Source organism: Abramis brama, assembly GCF_963993115.1.
Source record: "Abramis brama genome assembly, chromosome: 16".
Classification (NCBI taxonomy): Eukaryota; Metazoa; Chordata; class Actinopteri; order Cypriniformes; family Leuciscidae; genus Abramis; species Abramis brama.
In genome coordinates, this window is record NC_139978.1 from 3,323,141 (window position 1) to 3,341,713 (window position 18,573).

The following is an 18,573-nucleotide window of genomic DNA, read 5'->3' on the forward strand; positions in this document are numbered from 1 at the left end:
GTTCCTGGTATCAGTTTTGCTTTATTGGCTCTAACCAAGAAATGTTGCGTGTTATTTTACTGATCTTTGCATGACTGGTTTTATTTTAGCTCGGGATGTTCTGTATTCTACTGAGAACATTTCATGTTTCTGCTTAAAATAGTCTAATCCCTGAGATGTGACTCCATAACAAACTCTAGATCCAGAAACACACCAGACGTTGTTTTGGTTTAATGCTCTAAATCTAGATGAAGATAACAGTAGGGTGAATCTCTCAAAAACACATCTAATAACTCCTGTTGCATATGGGCATAATGAGTGTATGAGTCATTAATTGGTCCGATCTCGGATGAACACTCAAATAAAGAGGGATGTTACGTAAGAATGCACTCTGATAACCTGTGCAGAGACACACACCACCGAGAACACACTCGTTCTGGATCTTTCTGGCCTGTCTTCAGTCTTCAGTCTGTCCAGCTCATGCACGATGTCCCTGTAATTCAAATCTCAAAACAGTGTTTTATTAAAAATGTAAAAATGTAGGGGTGTGTGTGTGTGTCCTAGAGTTGTTCAGAATGAACTGGTTCTGCAAGTGAGAAGAAACGTAAATACCCGCAGCTCATGACATCATCTGTTACATGAATAAAGCAATCTGTTTGTTAATGCGGGAAATGTTTAAGGAATGTGGTGTGTATGTGTGTGTGCGCGAGCGTGTGTGTGTGTGTGTGTGCGCGAGCGTGAGTGTGTGTGTGTAAGTGAGCGTGTGTGTGCGAATGTGAGTGTGTGTGAGTGCATGTGTATACTTAATGTCAGAACATATTTAAAGAGAAGGAATGGATCTCTAAGTTTGTTGAATGCAACATTTGTATTCATGGTGTTAAAGGGATCATTCATGGATTTTTAAAAAAATTATTTTAATGTTCCTTGAGGTTCACTTATAATGTTAATAGTTTTTTTTACACAATATATATATATATTTGCAGAAAAATGATTAACTCTCCTTCTGAGCCTCTGTCTGAAATGATCAGTTTTTAAGGGGCGGCTCCTTTAAGGCTTGTCAGTAAACAGCCGCTGTTATGATTAAACTGTGCCTTGTTTACAACAAAATGACCCGAACAAACATACAATCTTACTACGCGATCTGGGATGCCGTTAAAATAAACCATCCACTTGTATCCCGACGCTTGGATCCTTCTGAAGTCTGTGCAGAGACTCAAACCAGCTGTTTAAACTGGACGAACGCTCTTTCACTCCTCCGTTTGTCCTGTCGTTGGCAGACTCAAGTGTGTGAGAAACTGAACACACATCTATATACTGTCTCAATGTAGACAGCATCAGTCATTATAATCTGAACACACATCTGTATACTGTATCAGTGTAGACAGCATCAGTCATTATAATCTGAACACACATCTGTATACTGTATCAGTGTAGACAGCATCAGTCATTATAATCTGAACACACATCTGTATACTGTATCAGTGTATCAGCATCAGTCATTATAATCTGAACACACATCTGTATACTGTATCAGTGTAGACAGCATCAGTCATTATAATCTGAACACACATCTGTATACTGTATCAGTGTAGACAGCATCAGTCATTATAATGGCTTCTGTTTGCTTTTAACATAACGTTCACATCCAGTGTAGGCGAATGTCAGCCGTTAGTGGGCGGGGCCTATTGTGTGATGATGTAAAATGATTCGTCGATGTCTTGTTCTGGAGGCGGGCATATGCAAATGACATCACAGATCACGCAATATCAAAACAAGCTGTTTTTGGAGCTTGAATAGATTAATGCTTTGTTTAAAATTAGATTTTAAGCAATGAAACTTGCAGGATGTTTTAATGGTACAAATACCTCTTATATGTCATTGACATATATAGAATATTACAGTGATTATCATAAATGATTTACCGGTGCACATCACATCTTGAATCAGAATAACTTCCTCTTCTCGGGGGCGGGGCTATAACCTGTCACTCACATGAGATCAGCCAATAGCAAACCACAACCATCCAACCAATTCCCCACAGACACAATCAAGCCCCGCCCACATTTGTTCTTGTTCTGGAAGCATTTCACTCAGATATACGCCACAATAGAGAAGAAAAGACAGCTAAATTTCCCTTTCATAATAACTTTAAGGTTCATTATTTCGGAAGTATAAACTTCATTTGTGCTACAGACATTAATGATACCTTAAATCATGCAACTTGTTAAAGAAAGTTGTGCTGTGACTTACAAAACAATCTTACAGACTTACACTGAAGGTTGAACTCAAATATGGAGTAATCGAGCATTTAGACACAATTCAGCAAAAAAAAAACTTGAAAATCTAGTTTAAACCATGTGCTGTGCTTCATTCACTGGACACAGCCGGTTTCTCTCCCGAATACACTGACTGAAGAGTCTGAATGAGGCCTAGAGTTACATAAGCCTTTTCTCACTTAAACCACAGATTCAGTACATTCTCTCTCTCTCTCTCTCTCTCTCTCTCTCTCTCTCTCTCTCTCTCTCTCTCTCTCTCTCTCTCTCTCTCCATTCAGAAGAGTTTTGGCAGTTTCTCGTCCAGCCCTCTTACGCACCCCATTACACACACACACACACACACACACACACACACAGTGGCTCAATACCTTTGTGTGCAGCAGTTGTGTGGAAATACAGTGTTTAGTATGTATTGTTTTGGAACTGAAAGCAAATCCAGTCATTAGCCTGGACACAGTGGATGGTTATGATCGGACTCTGTGATTGGTTGAGGTTGGTAGGTCAACATAACTCATTGGCTAAGCTCTTGAAACCCGTGAATGAATTCACTCATTAGTTGTCCAACACTGTTTTGTTGGCCAGAAGATTCCAGCCGAGACAAAACCCTTCTCATGGGCTCTGGCTCTCTCTCTCTCTCGCACACTAAACCTTCACGCTGAGCTTTTGGGGGTTTTCTTTCCGCAAGATTCCCGGCATGAATTCAGAACACTCGCTTTTCCAAATGCAGAGTTTCCATTGACATTTCAAAGTACTGTAAGAGTCCAGGCCTGAGTTATTATATTCCATCTCAGTTTTAAGAACGTCTCTCTCTCTCATGGACAAGATATCCTTTGCTCTTGTTTAAGCTTCTCTGCATGTTGTAATGGAATAGCAGAGATACTCCTGACGCTCAAACCGAAGCTTTGACCCGAGTGAAGTCTTGTCAAACCGGCTCAATGATTTCTCCAATGGACGTCATTCTCAACCTGATAACGCCAGACTCCTCGCCATCCACCTCCCCGACCAGCACCGTGAGTCCAGCGTGTTTTCATAAAACTTTTGCATTCCGCAAAATCGGAATATTGAAATGTGTATCAATACTCTTATGAAGTATGCCTGTATTTCAGCAAACTGCAGTTGATCGATTTATTGGTTTTCATGTTGAAATGTTTTCACCCAAAAAGTCATAATTTTCTGAGCCGTTCCAAACCTATGAATTTCTTTCTTCTGTGGAAGAACCCAGTTAACAGGGAATGTTCTCAAAGTTATGAACTAAAGTTCCTCCAGTAACATCAACAGAACGTTCTTTCAAAGTTATCTGGTATTTATAATAGATAACTCCATTTTTGTTCATTTTCATAAATCATGCTTGTGCATTCTAAGTAATATCAATCAAACTTTAGTTGGGTTGTTTTGATTAAGTAATAATAAATCAATAAAAAAATACAGGTAACTTACAAAATTAAAGTTCATTGAAACTGTTTTTTATATATAGGCCTATTAAAAGTTTGTTTTTTTGACAAAAGCCGATAACTCCACATTTCATGTTTCAGAGTTAAACAAAACCAAGTAATTGCTATGATATATAATAAAACACTCGGTTAATCTTTGTAACGTTAATCTCCTCAGCTGACATAGACGCCTGACAAACTTTGTTGTTGTGATTACATGCAATCCAGGGAGCTGTTCCCTCAACACTGTGTGCTGCTTTAGCAAGGATCCCTGAAAAAGTTTTTTATTTTCCTTTTAAAGGAACACTCAACCGTTTTTTCCCTTATGTTATTCCCTTAACTAAGACGAGTTGATACATACCTCTCTCGTCTCAGTGCGTGCTCTCAATCGCTCTGGCGCGCGGTGACACTTTGATAGCGCTTAGCTTAGCCCAGTTCATTCATTAGGATCCAAACAGAGATGAAGTTAGAAGCGACCAAACACCTCCATGTTTTCACTATTTAAATACAGTTACACGAGTAGTTACACGACCAAGTATGGTGACACAAAATAAAATGTCACCATACAATTGTGTCACCATACTTGGTCTTGTAACTACTCGTGTAACTGTATTTAAATAGTGAAAACGTGGAGGTTTAGATCAGGCATATTACTGGGGTCCTAAGCCTCAACACTTCACCACACCGGCTTTTGTGACAAAACGTGTTTAGGGTTCGGAACGTGCTATATGTAGAATAAAGCACGGAACACTGGAAAAACGTTCTTAAAAAACGGTTTCCAGTCCTTTATTCCGATTGGTCAAAAGCTGTGTTTTTATTCACGATACACAACACCCCTAGCAACCACTCTTAGCAACGTAAACAAATGTTTGTTCATTGAAGCTTATAGACTTTATCAGAGCCCGTCTGCGGAGAGCCTGGCCACTCCCTATTAAGTCCTATTGTACCGAATTTTGGTTGTAGTTCCACCAGAGTTCCACTGGGGGCGATCGCCCATGAGTGCAAAATGAATGGGAGTCTATGGGGCTAGACGGCTAAATTTGTCTCTTTCACCCGATTGCCATTGAGAAATCTCAGATTTGATTGTAGGTTTTGCAAGTTCAACATGGGTTATAGGTCGAAAGTTGAATGAACGAGTAATTATGTCCTTTCGATTTCTTACAGGTTGAGTTGTTGTTGCCCATAACACGCTAGCATTCTGCTAATGAACACTGATTGGTCAGTGAAGGACTGATTACGACCAGAGATACCGCTTGATGGCATCGTGTGTGTGTGTGTGTATTTTCGGCGTGTATTTACCTGTGTCAGCTGTGTTGTGTGTTTGCCTGTGTCAGCTGTGTTGTGTGTTTCCCTGTGTCAGCTGTGTTGTGTGTTTACCTGTGTCAGCTGTGTTGTCGATGCCTCGAGTGAAAAGAAAGTGCAGAGCGCGAAAGCACCAAAGTGACTGAAGGACTGCCGTAAAGCAGTATCTCTGGTCGTACGATGTGTATGACGTCATTGACATTTTAAAAGACTTTTTAAAGCAAATAAGTGACTCTAAAAAATCTAACACCCAGCAATGTGTAATTTCTTTGCATCTCCTTTCGAATACAACATTCAAATTACTATACAAAAAATGATATCCTGAGAAAAGTGGATTTTGAGGGGTATAGCGCCATAGACCTCCATTCATTCTGCACTCGTCCTGTGAGCGCCCTCATGTGGAGCCAGAGTGGAACTGCAACCAGTTCAGAAGCCGGAAGTTTACTGAGAGTGGAACTTCTCCCCTTATTAGACATTCTCTGACCTTATGCACCAGAAAAACAAGTGCACAGCCATCATTAGAATATTGTCTTTGAACTTCCGTTCTTGCGGTCGCTTTGTATATTTCTATGGCATCGCTGTCAAAAAAAGAGTAATTCGCTGGTGAAGTGGATTTAATTATTGTAGAGTTAACGAAAGTTATCATGAGTGATAAACAGTAATGTTTAAAGCAGATGTCTTAACAAATGTCAGTATACCGGGAAGCTTTTAAAACGAGCCGTTCATTCATAAATACGTAAGATTGCTGTGAAAATACAGACCGGAAGACAAAAGACATCGAGCGCAGCGCTGAAAAGGGGCGGGGCTACAGGAGGTCTATATAGTATAGAGACCATAGACTGTAAAAAATATGGACAAAGCGTCTGTGACGTCACCTATAGACTTTCTGAAGATATGGGCGGCGCCATCTTGGAAAATCTTGGGAAATCCTAACCCCGCCCACCTTCTGGCCAATCCATATATGGGTAAAGGACGCAGTGCGCGTCACTCAGCTCGCTCTGCTACTCCGGTTATCTCTGTGTATTTTAGGCAACGAAATATGTTATAAAACACCATACTAACCCTTTTCGTTTTCATTTAAAGAAATCTTAAACATTATAGCCACACAAATGTGGTTCAGGCAACGCGTATTGATTATATTCACTGCATATAACGTTTGCCTATTTATAAAAAAACAAAATATAAAACACAAACCTGCCTCTTTTCGTTTTAAATATAATATAAAAATATTAAACATTTTAATATGGTCCAGGCAATATGTGCATTTGTACTAAACAACAGATGTTGCAGTAAACAACATTACAGATCATCTTCGTTGTATTAAAATTTAAAATGACAAAACTCAACCCAGTCTTTTTTTGTTAAATTTCACTTTTATCAATATTAGCTATTATAAAAGTATAAGTAAAAGGTACAATAAGCTATACAAATAAAGCAAACAATTCAGTCAAACATACAAAGTCAGCGCTCTAGTCTAACCATACAACGGTAAAGTTATAAAGTTATGAAACTTCCCCTCAGCCAAAACGATTGGCCAGGGAACAAATTATAGATTCACAAGACCAAAAATCGCCCGTTAGATATACACAAAACAAATTATATCTCATGTTTAACCACTACAGAGACGCCAGAGTCCGCGGCAAACCTCAGAAGGACTAGCCGAGGAAAGGCTGCTCCAGGCGGGGTACATGACGCCGAGCGACCGGTCATCGCTGGATCTCACAACTGGATAAAATTTTCATAAATCTTTAAATAAACCACAGATTTGAGCTTTAAACAACTACATTCTCGCCTGAAAAACTCTTACAACTACATTTCATGATACAGAAACAGTAGTATTATATTTCAACTGTGTTAAAAAAATGGCGCTTCTTATGTTGTCATTCTCCTTGGCGCAGCCTATGCTCGTTATCAGCTGTCAATCAAGCTGTCAATCAAAGTTAACCACGCCCTTATTTGTCATACATTTTATATCTAAATACGATCTAAACTAATGAGTTAGAAAAAAATTCACCCCCCTCACAGTTGTCAGGCACTCGGAAGCTATCGAAAAATACAATAAAAGACCATGGGACCAACCTGTAAAAACATGAATTTATGCTGTGAAAACTGACATTTTAACATGGGGTCTATGGACATTTGCTCCCTTTTGGGACCTTCCTCTAGCGGATTTTCGATGTATTGCAGTTTTTCGCACTTCCGGGTAGGCTACATTTTTCAGATTAGAACATCAAGTAAGTGGGTGTATCTGTAGTATTAGATATTGCATTTTCCTTCAGGTCAGTCATATATTCGAGAAAAAGAATCCGTTTGAATGTCGGCAGCGATATCTTGTCCTTTTAACAGTTAAGGGGTTTTCCCGCGCCCTGACACACACGCTAGTCATTTGTCAAAACATTTGCTTGTCAAAACAATTTCAGTCCTTTCAAAATAAAAGTCTTCTCTACTGACTGACTCACTCATAAAGACAGTCTTCGCCAAAATCTAATGGAGAAATAATGTAACTTCTGTTGCTGTTCATGGTCAGGGACTATTTTTTTTCACACAAGGAGTGATTTTACTTGTGATTTTTAGTGATTTTACATATTTCCTCGTACCTTATTGCTTACAACACATTTTTGTTAGCTGGGAATGGCTCTCATAATGTTCAAGCTGCTCTTTTCTGTGAAAGTGAATGATGACTGCATTTGAAGAAGATGACAATCACAAATGTTCCTCTGTATGACTTCTGCAGTCATAGGACAGTTTTGTGGAACAATAGACCAAAATTGAATCTATTATTTACTGGAAATCTTCCCCTCTGTTGTGACTCACAAATCTCATTCTTAATCACAGATTAAAAAAGGTGATTCAATGTGCTGTACATTTCCACGTCGTACACGGTTGGAATTACACACCAGCAAGTAAATCAAGAATATCAGACACACTGATGTGAATCTTATTAAAAGCTTATAAGAGACTTTCACAAGTGCTGTTTTACACAATTACTTGTGAGAGATCCTCTTGTAGTTCCTGACCCAAGATAACCAGGAATTTATTCAGTTTCACAACAGTAACATTAATATTAGCAATGGCAACACTTGTGTACACATGCAATAATGGCATAAAGGGCAGTAGTTTGAAAGTTAAGTGCTATAAAGTTTTTGCACGACTAATCCTTGTTTTTGTTTTTGTGTGTGTGTGTGTGTGTGTGTGAGAGAGAGAGAGAGAGAGAGAGTGTGAGTGTGTGTGTGTGTGTGTGTGTGTGTGTGTGAGAGAGAGAGAGAGAGAGAGAGAGAGAGTAACACGTCCAGTGTAACATAGTCCAGTTATGTAATTGTCCACTGATGATGAATAAGGCATTGTTAGTGGCACCAGTCTCCCTTAAAGCAACAGTAAAGAGGATTTCCACCTTTCTCAAACTGGCCTTTGTGTAAATATAAAGGGCTTAGACTGGCATAATGAACTAGATAAAGAAACAAGAAGTACAGATAGAGAGAAATGTAAAAAAAGAAAAGAAAAGCACAAGTAATCAGATATCTCCATTGTGTAATTTAATTAATTTTGAATGTATTTTGAAAATCCCATTTTCTATGACATGTTTGTGATTAGTGGATTACCACTTATGTTTGCTATAGAAACATTTTTTTATGAAAACCTTTTTAAAATGGATTTTTCATGCTGTTTCATAGTTACTGAATAAGGATTATTTGTGTGTTTTTTTACATACAGCGTTTAAAAATAGCATTTTCTAGGAAAATAAATTAGTTAGTAGTTGAGTATTTAGATTTTTTTTTTAAATGAAAATACATTATGACCTTTTATTCTATTTAAAAATTTTAGACAATAGACCTTATTAATTTTCAGTCCTGTAATTTCCATGACCGTATATGAACAGTGTTATATATCAGTGTTCTCACTAATTTACTAAATATGCATAATATATGTATTGATCTGAAGGCAAATGTAAATACTGTACACATGTAGCATACACCTGAGTGAGAGCTTCTGATCCGAGATTGAAGTGGGATTATGGGATTGAAGGCCAGAACATTAAACTAAAGCAGCCTCAGTCCAGCAAATATTGACACCGACTGCCTCTGGAGATCAGATCACATCATTCAGACACTTTTACTTGCATAAATCCACTATAAAGGGGGCTTATGTCAATCTAGCATCAGTTGTTAATTTATTTAAACATGCACATGTGTGATGCCTCAAAATGCTGCCTATATAGGCAGCTCACTGGGTTTAGAGGGAGTTTTAAGAGTGGAAACCAGTTGAAAGACTCTGCATTGTCTTATAGTCCAGTCAGTTTATGAAAAAAGGTTGAACAAATTGCAACAGAAGCAAACTCAACTGATTTTGTATCCTCAATATGTCCTGAGTAAGGAAAAAAAAGTCCCGAAGAATCTAATTAGGGGAAAGACCCAAATATAGCCTATTCATACTTTTTCTTACGTGAATAGGGTAAAAATGTTAACCTTTAGATATCACCATGAAAATTACTGAGTTGATCACTTACATCAAGACAAACAAAAAATGTATTACAAGTTTTGTGAAATTGTTTGTTAACATGGACAAACGGTGCATAATCTAATTACGTATGTGCTAATTTGCATAAATACCACAACAGATCTAACATTGGGTATAGCCAGGTGAAAATGTCTCTAAAATACTTAATGTTAAGGTCTGAATGGAACCCATTTAGGCTACCCATAAGCATTAATACATTCTTCAGTTCAGATGTAAATTTTCCAGGAACCTCCTTTTCTGTAATGGAAAGATGCAGATCAGATCAGGAACCAACAGAATTCATTGTAGAATTGAAACGCTCATCATTCTTTGAATTCTACACACCCCCTGCTCCCTATTTCTTCTTTAAAATATTTGAGCGAACTTGATCATGCTTACAGCTTATTAATAACAGTGCTCATCTTTAGTCCCCCTGTGGTGAAAATCCAGCTTTTAATGTTGTTTATGTGTCTATGTGGTGTTTTTAATATGCTTTAAGACAAACCATGTGTAAATTCATAAGTCGACACCATTGCTGAGTATTTCCTCCTTAAAACTGCAGTGAACCAAAGACAGTCTCAAAAACACGCTTTGAAATCGCTGGTGTTTCTGACGTCACAAACTACCTTGTAACCAATCAGATCAACGTGTGATCGTCAACCAGTGGATCTCTGAGCTGAGTGAGTGAGTGGAGGCGGGGCTCATTTGCATATTCATAGAACCGCGCATACTAAATGAGGCAAGAGTGTGTAGAGTTACATTCAAGATATTTTAAGGCATGAAGGAAAAAAAACGTTTAAATATGTAATTTTAGTGATCAAAGATGAGTTTTAAAGGATCCAATTATTAACTAATGGGACTTTTAAATTTAGAATTTATCCCAAGTTCAGCAGAAAATATTACAAAAAAAGGTCAGATTGAACCTAGCTGTATGTCAGTCTTGAATTACTGTAAAAATTTCATATTTTCACATCCTTCAAAATCATTTCACTTTATTCTGAAACGATATGTGGCTAAAACAGTTTGAGTGCAAGCATGGTTTAACCTCTGACAGAAGACATGCTTTATTGTTTACCTGGATAAATGTGTGTTCTTTTGTCACACAAGAAGTAGAGCTGCACGATTAATCGTTAAAAGCTTGCAATCCCGATTCAAACGGCCTCACGATCTCATTCCTTAATGACAACGATTCTATTTATTAAACCTTTAACAAAATCACACCGGAACAGTCAGATCTGAAAGAAAGCAGTTAGGCTATATTGAGGTATGAAACAGCCTCACAAACAGTCTTTTCAACCACACAGTATCATTATTTCCATCTTATAATCACTCAGATTATCACAGAAGTGCTGGGAAAAAAGTTAATAGTTCAGATATAAACACTGATGTCTACAGTAGAGATCAAAATAGAGCAAATCAGCTTTTGAAAGTAACTTGACGCTTCAAATAAAGATTGTATCAATTACATCGTTACACCAGTAGGTGGAGACAAGTGACTGTTAAAAAAATATGTGTTTGTCATTGAATCATTCATTCAAAAGATTCATTCAAAAACACTGATTCATCCAGTAATGAAACAAGTGATGTATTTTTGAGTGATTCATTGAATCATTCATTGAATCATTCACTCAAGAGATTCATTCAAAAACACTGATTCATCCAGTAATGTAACAAGTGAGCCTTTATGAGTGAGTCAATGAATCATTCACTCAATAGATTCAAATCAAAAACACTGATTCATCCAGTAATGAAACAAGTGAGCCTTTATGAGTGAGTCATTGAATCATTTACTTAAAAAACACTGGCAGCCTCCAAAAATCTAAAAAGTAATTACTTCACGACCACTACAAAACGCCTCGGTTACGACTGTAACCTCGGTTCCCTGAAGAGGGAACGAGCGTTGCGTCGAGAATGACGCTATGGGGAACGCTTTGCGTGATGACGTCTTGAAGCACATGTAAAATCAGTCCAATGGTGTGGCGGAACGTCAGAGGCGGGTGACGTCACGTACCAGGAAGCTATAAAAGCCGGCCTGAAACAGAAAACGAAAGCTTCGTATAGTCTGAAGTCGGGCTGACAGGCATGAAGGAGATATGGCAGGGCGACGCAACGCTCGTTCCCTCTTCAGGGAACCGAGGTTACAGTCGTAACCGAGGCGTTCCCTTTCAAGGGAACTCGCGTTGCGTCGAGAATGACGCTATGGGAACGTCTATACCAACGCCTCCATAGCTACAAGTGTCTGTCCCGTGTGAAATCTGGTGAGCAGCACTAGGAAGACAAAACATGAGACCCTGGAGCAGAGTCTAGATCCAGAGAGTAGAACCTGACGAAAGTGTGCGGTGAGGACCAGCCTGCCGCATCACAGACGTCCTGTAACGATACTCCTGATATAAGGGCCTTAGAGGCCGCCATACTCCTTGTAGAATGGGACCGGACAGCCATAGGAGAAGGCTGCCCAGCCGCCTCATAAGCAAGTGAGATAGCCTCGACCAACCACTTGCTCATCCTCTGCTTAGACACTGGACCTCCCTTGTTAGGAGACCCAAAGCACACAAATAATTGATCACTTTTACGCCACAGGGCAGCTCTGTGGACATAAGCGTCTAACGCCCGAACTGGGCAAAGCAAATTATTAGCCTCCTGGTCCGCATTCTGAAAAGGAGGAGGACAAAAGGCCTGCAGAACAATAGGTCTGACCACATTAGTGGGGACCTTGGGGATATAACCCGGTCTCGGATGTAGAAAAGCTTTCACCATACCCGGAGCAAACTCTAAGCATGATGGAGCAACCGACAATGCTTGAAGATCCCCAATTCTCTTGAGAGAAGAAATAGCGAGAAGGAAAAGAGCTTTCAGAGTTAAAAACTTCTCAGGAACCTCCTCAATGGGCTCAAAGGGGGCCAGGGAAAGGCCTTGCAGCGCAACGGACAAATCCCAAGGTGGCACCCTAGAGCGAACTGCAGGCCTCAGCCTCAAAGTGCCACGAAGGAAACGAGATACCAAGGGGTCTTTCCCCACAGACATTCCACCCAAAGGAATGTGGTAAGCACCTATGGCCGCCACATAAACCTTTAAGGTGGACGGGGTCAGACCTGCAGTGAACCGGTCCTGCAGGAACTCCAGAACTGTACCAATTGGGCAGTTGACTGGATCCAACCGACGGTCACTACACCAAGAAGTGAAGACTCTCCACTTCAGGGCATAAAGTTTCCTCGTAGAGGGAGCTCTGGACTGTAGAATGGTCTCAACAACCTCAGTTGAGAGACCTGACTCTATGAGCTGGGCCCCCTCAGAGGCCAAGCCCACAGGTTCCACAGTTCTGGGCGGGGGTGAAATATCGAGCCCTCCGCCTGGGACAGAAGGTCCCTCCTGACGGGTAGCTCCAGAGGAGGCCCGTCGAGGAGCGACACAAGATCGGGAAACCATACTCTGCCCGGCCAGCGCGGGGCTATAAGAAGCAGGCAAACCCGGTCCCTGCGAACTCTCTCCAGAACTCCCGGGAGCAGAGCAACTGGGGGAAAAGCGTACAGACGTAGCCTCGGCCACGTCTGCACCATAGCATCCAGTCCCAGAGGAGCTGGATGCGTGAGGGAGAACCAAAGTGGACAGTGAGACGTCTCTCGAGACGCAAACAGATCCACTTGAGCTTGGCCAAACTCCCTCCATATCAGCTCCACCACCTCGGGGTGGAGCCTCCATTCCCCGGGCCTCGGCCCCTGTCTCGACAGAGTGTCTGCTCCTATATTCTGGACCCCGGGGATGTAAGCTGCCCTGAGTGACAGTAACTTCCCCTGGGACCACAAGAGGATATGGCGTGCCAAGTTGGATAACGGGCGCGAGCGCAAACCCCCTTGGTGGTTGATATAGGCGACTACCGACGTGTTGTCCGTGTGTACTAACACATGGTGTCCCCTGAGATCTGTGATAAAGCTCCTCAGAGCCCGGAAGACAGCTAACATCTCTAGGCGATTGATATGCCAGGAACGATGATGGTCTTCCCACAGACCTTGAGATGAGCGACCCTCCAGGATCGCTCCCCAACCCGTGAGGGAAGCATCCGTCGTTAGCAGTTTGCGACGACAAGGAGCTCCCAACACTGGGCCCTGGGACAGGAACCAAGGTTTCTTCCACATAACCAGGGCACGTAAGCATCGCCGCGTGACCTTGATTGTGCGAAATGGGTTGCCCCTCGGGGAAAACCCCCTGGTCCTGAGCCACCACTGCAGGGGCCTCATGTGCAGCAGTCCAAAAGGTATCACGTTGGAAGCTGCTGCCATGAGACCCAACAGTCTCTGGAACTGTTTGACAGTGAGTAGCTGGCCTAGCTTTACACTTTTCACAGCTGCAAGGATGGACTCTATACGTGGCGGTGACAGGCGCGCCTGCATCGACACTGAGTCCCAAACCACGCCTAAAAAAGTGGTCCTCTGGAGTGGAGAAAGCACACTCTTCTTGGCGTTCAGCCGTAACCCCCCAAATAACAAGGACAGATTTCAACACAGAGCGCGACTGAAGACTCAGAAAGCTTTCGTTTTCTGTTTCAGGCCGGCTTTTATAGCTTCCTGGTACGTGACGTCACCCGCCTCTGACGTTCCGCCACACCATTGGACTGATTTTACATGTGCTTCAAGACGTCATCACGCAAAGCGTTCCCCATAGCGTCATTCTCGACGCAACGCGAGTTCCCTTGAAAGGGAACTAATGTCAACCTCAAACCGAATTAAACATTTAAAATTAATTCAACATTTTAAATAGACTGCAGCAATTAACATTTTGTCAGAACATCTAGTAAATGACATGTTATTTGGTTTAGTTGTCTGTTCAGAATCAAAACAATTCTATCACTAGTCTTAAGAAGTGTTTTGTCACATAATAGGAATGATAAAAGTGATCAAATAAATACTCAAATTAATACTTAATGTCCATGTATTCAGCAGAATAAGGTTCAGTCAGACAGACATTATCGTGAATATTATTTCCTGCGGGGTTTTCTCATAATGACCGTCTAATTACTCCTTACATAATACCGCCTATTATGACTTTAATGAATTTGACCAATCTAATTGCTTTAATTTGTTTGTGTGCTTGTAATGGGCTTTATGGCTCCAGAACTGGTAGAACTGGTCAGTCGTTGTCACGTGATCACCGGAACCAGACGAGCCGAGATTACATCACAGATTACCAGAGCTAGATCCGTCCTGGACTGTAAACACACACACACACACACATAGTGTTGAAATCTGATGCTGTCTGGTTCATTCAGTATAATAAATCTTGTGGCAATATAAGCTTTATGCAATGCAACTTTGTTGTTGTTTTTGAAAATTTCTCTGCACTAGATTATTTTTTGATTGCTTTATTATAACTTTGTCATAATGTGGTGCATTGGCTAATTCACAGGTACAAAACAACAGCAACAACCAAACATTGTTAAAATAGCTTAATGTTCTTTTTCTCTTTTTCTTTTGGCCAGATGTTGTTAATATTTCTGCTTCTCTTTAAGGTGATTACAGAGTGTTGAAATTGCAGTCAATTTAAAATGTTTAGTTTTCCTATATTCATTATTTTCTAACTCTTTACTTAAAGCCTTTATGTATAATGCATTATAAAAGTATTTTTTAATGCCGTCATTATGCATTGTAATGCATTGAATGGTCTCGTGAATAATTGTAACTACAGTTATAAAACATTATAATACTTATCCAGTCATTGAACACCTTCACTGTAAACCCTAACGCTCAAAATAATTAATTGGTTTGAGTAGGACTAACTTAAATTAAACTAATTAGTTCAGTCAAATTAACTGTTATGAGTATTTAGCACTTTCTTTTTCTTTCAAGTTCACAGAACTGATATATTTTAAGTAAACTGAACGGTTTCATTGTTTTGAGTTTTCTGAAAGTATTTTTTTTAAATTTAGACGAACTTAAGTTTAACTGAAACAGCTGGGATGTCTATTTCCCAGCATGCTTTGCCGATGGCACTCGAAACGGAGAGTAAATGCTAAAATTAAGTGTAATATAATGTTTGTTTTTGTGCAAGATGAATGTTAAAGGCAGGGTAGGTAGAAATGGTCTAAAAATTTTATTTTTCAAATTTGTTTAAACTTTATGTACATATCAATACATAATTAAAATGTAAGTACTCTGAAAAAGAAAGTATCAAAATCGAGTGTCTGTAGACCTCTCACGACTGTTTTAAAGACATCTCATTATTTCCATTCACTCCACCCCCTCATTTCTGTGCTTCTTCCAAAGCCACGTCCCCAAAACACATGAACGCGCGACTCCGACCGCTGAGCTAGAGGACGCATTATTTACCTGAGACAAGCGGAGGGGAAGGGGCATTTTTTTGCCTGGTTTGCCTTCACTAACTGCATATGCCGGTACTGTAAATTTAGATTGCTCTTTCTCTGCCATTGTTTTGGTATTCCTAGGTTCAGTGCCTTCTTCTTCTTCTTCGATAGATTTTATTGGCAGCTTGCAAACATAGTGCATTACCGCCATCTACTGGACGGAGGTGTGATCAGGTTCCGTGCCTCTCGCACTCCTCAAATCAAACGGTCGCGCGCAAGTGGGTAGGTGCTGTGTGGCAAAAGGGTGGTTGCCATGGTTGCGAGAGAGTGACAGTCGCCTAAGCCAATCCTTTGATTCGTCCCGAATCGAAATAATGAGCTGTGTTTAATACAGATTAAACGGTCTAGAGTCACTTGATTTTTATACTCTTTTTTTCAGAGTTCTTACATTTTAATTATGTATTGATATATATAGAAAGTTTTAACAAATTTGGATCTTTAATTTTTAATAAATCCTACCTACCCTGCCTTTAAGTGGGAGATTTGATTAATGTTTTGTTATGCTAATTTAGAAGAATTTCTGTTAATGTTGGTTTTAGGATAGTTATCATGATGACAAGTGGTGCATGAGCTTGATTAGAGAGCAAATAAAACTTTATATGGCTTCACTCATACAGCAAGTGCTACTGTATAACTGTATTACCACAGTTAACATGTTAACAAATTATTATGTTAACAAATTAGCTTGTTAAAACTAGATAATTTTATACCAATATATATTTATACTTATGCTGTCCGTGAGGAGGGCTCCGAGCTCGGAGTTCGGCCCAAACCCAGAATACATGAATACGGCCCGAATTCATTATGAATAACTTTATAATGCATTATACAAAAGTGCTTTAAGTAAAGTGTTATCCATTATTTCTATAATGAATTTATAATCTCCTATAATTTCTGTAAGGAATATACACTGTTCTAGCTGCTAAAATCCACTTTAAGATAATTATTGCTCCTGTGTAGATAAATAAATTACAATTACAAATTTAGTAACATTTAGTGATCGTTCTTCTGAATGATGCATTCAATTTGTTCAGTTGTTCACATTGAATAAATGAATCTATGTACTATTATTCGATATCGCAACAGTAATAATCACATAAAACCCCTAAGAATACATTAAATGACATGGACAGTGTTGAAATTGCAGTCAATTAAAAATGTTCAGTTTTCCTATTTTCACTATTTAGTAACACTTTACTTAAAGCCTTTATGTATAATGCATTATAAAAGTTTCATTTTACAAATAAAATGGAAAAGGATGACAAACAGAGGAAAGTAGATTAAACCTCATCAATAGTTTCACCAATTTTCTGGATCTGTCGCATTTTTTGATTTGAGAAGTAAGTCAAGTAAAACGTTTTACTATTGTTTTTAATTAATATAACAATAACAATATGGAAATACAGAGTCATAAAACACTTTCATCTACAAAAAAAATAAGAAGTTAGTAAAACTTAGTGATAGTTCTAAATGATTCGTTCAATTTCTTCATTTGTTCACATTGAATAAATGGATCTGTGTACAATTATTCGATATCGCAACAGTAATAATCACAGAAATAGGCTACCCTAAGAATACATTAAAATACTGATTCGAAAACCTGCACATGGTCTAGTTGAATTCAAGAATCAATTCGGCAGGATTCAAACGATTCACTAAAGAGAATCGATTCTGATAACGATTCGTTCGCGAGCGCTGTAGGGATGATGTCATGTTTAAAGCTCCACGCTGGTTCGAGGCGGTGGGAGGAGCTTAATAATCCGCCAGTTCAACGGTGGGACGAGCTTAATCCGCCAGCTCAGCTGCCAGTGACACTTCAAAACCAGTTTGGGGAGTTTCTGAGAGAGGAACCGGCGGAGCGGCGTGTTTCCCGCAGAACTCACTCGACTCTTCAAATGAAGCGGTGTTGTTTTCGCTCGAGCTCGTTCAGAGAATGCACTGGGATCAGCTGTTGCGCGAGAGCAATGGGAAGGTGAGAGGACACAAATATCATCTTTAGACATGTTATATTAATAGGCGAGAGTCTAAACACTGAGCCGTTCATTAGACCGCCGGGGAATGTAAAGTTTGAAGCTGTGTCTTCCAGGGCTCAGGATGTTGTGGTGAGATCATGAGTGATGTGTCACTGATTGGTCATGCTGCACCTGTGTTGTGTTGTCTTTGTGTAGTGTAGTGTAGTGTAGTGTAGTGTTGTGTTGTGTTGTCTTTGTGTAGTGTAGTGTAGTGTTGTGTTGTGTTGTGTTGTCTTTGTTTCCCTTTATGTCAACTTGACTCTCCTTCTTGAGTAATATCAGAGCTACTGAAATGTGCATTTCAATGCATGCTTATAACCTTAACCTTTAATACAAAAAGTTACATTTCCGTGGTTTATATAAAATATTGGTGACACTTTACAATAAGGTTAATTAGTTAGTTAACATGAACTAAGAATGAACAATCCTAGTTCATATTAATTTCAACATTTATTAATACGGTAATAAAATCAAAGGGTGTATTTGTTAACATTAGTTAATGCACTGTGAACTAACATGAACAAACAATGAACAGCTGTATCTGTATTAAACATTAACAAAGATGAATAAACACTGTAACAAATGTATTGCTCATTGTTAGTTAATACATTAACTAATGTTAAGTAATGAACCTAATTGTAAAGTGTTTCCAAAATATGTAATAATTATTGCATACTTGCGTTAAATCAGTAATTAATGAACATTTAGAAAGGTAGGCATGCGGT

At 39.5% G+C, this 18,573-nt stretch overlaps 1 protein-coding gene across 6 annotated transcripts in view; it reads left to right on the forward strand.

Moving 5' to 3' along the window:
• Positions 1 to 18,573, forward strand: part of tmcc1a (transmembrane and coiled-coil domain family 1a) — a 57,654-nt gene that overhangs the window by 26,349 nt on the left and 12,732 nt on the right. The window contains exon 1 of one of the 6 annotated variants that reach the window (XM_084087079.1): positions 2,841 to 3,265. The exons of 4 other annotated variants lie outside the window; for them this stretch is intronic. In XM_084087079.1, coding sequence (XP_083943205.1) covers positions 3,191 to 3,265 — 75 coding nt within the window. In that variant the 5' untranslated portion in view covers positions 2,841 to 3,190. Of the gene's footprint in view, positions 1 to 2,840; positions 3,266 to 17,617; positions 17,809 to 18,573 lie in introns of those variants that run through there. One more of the 6 variants, XM_084087080.1, reaches the window with a different exon arrangement.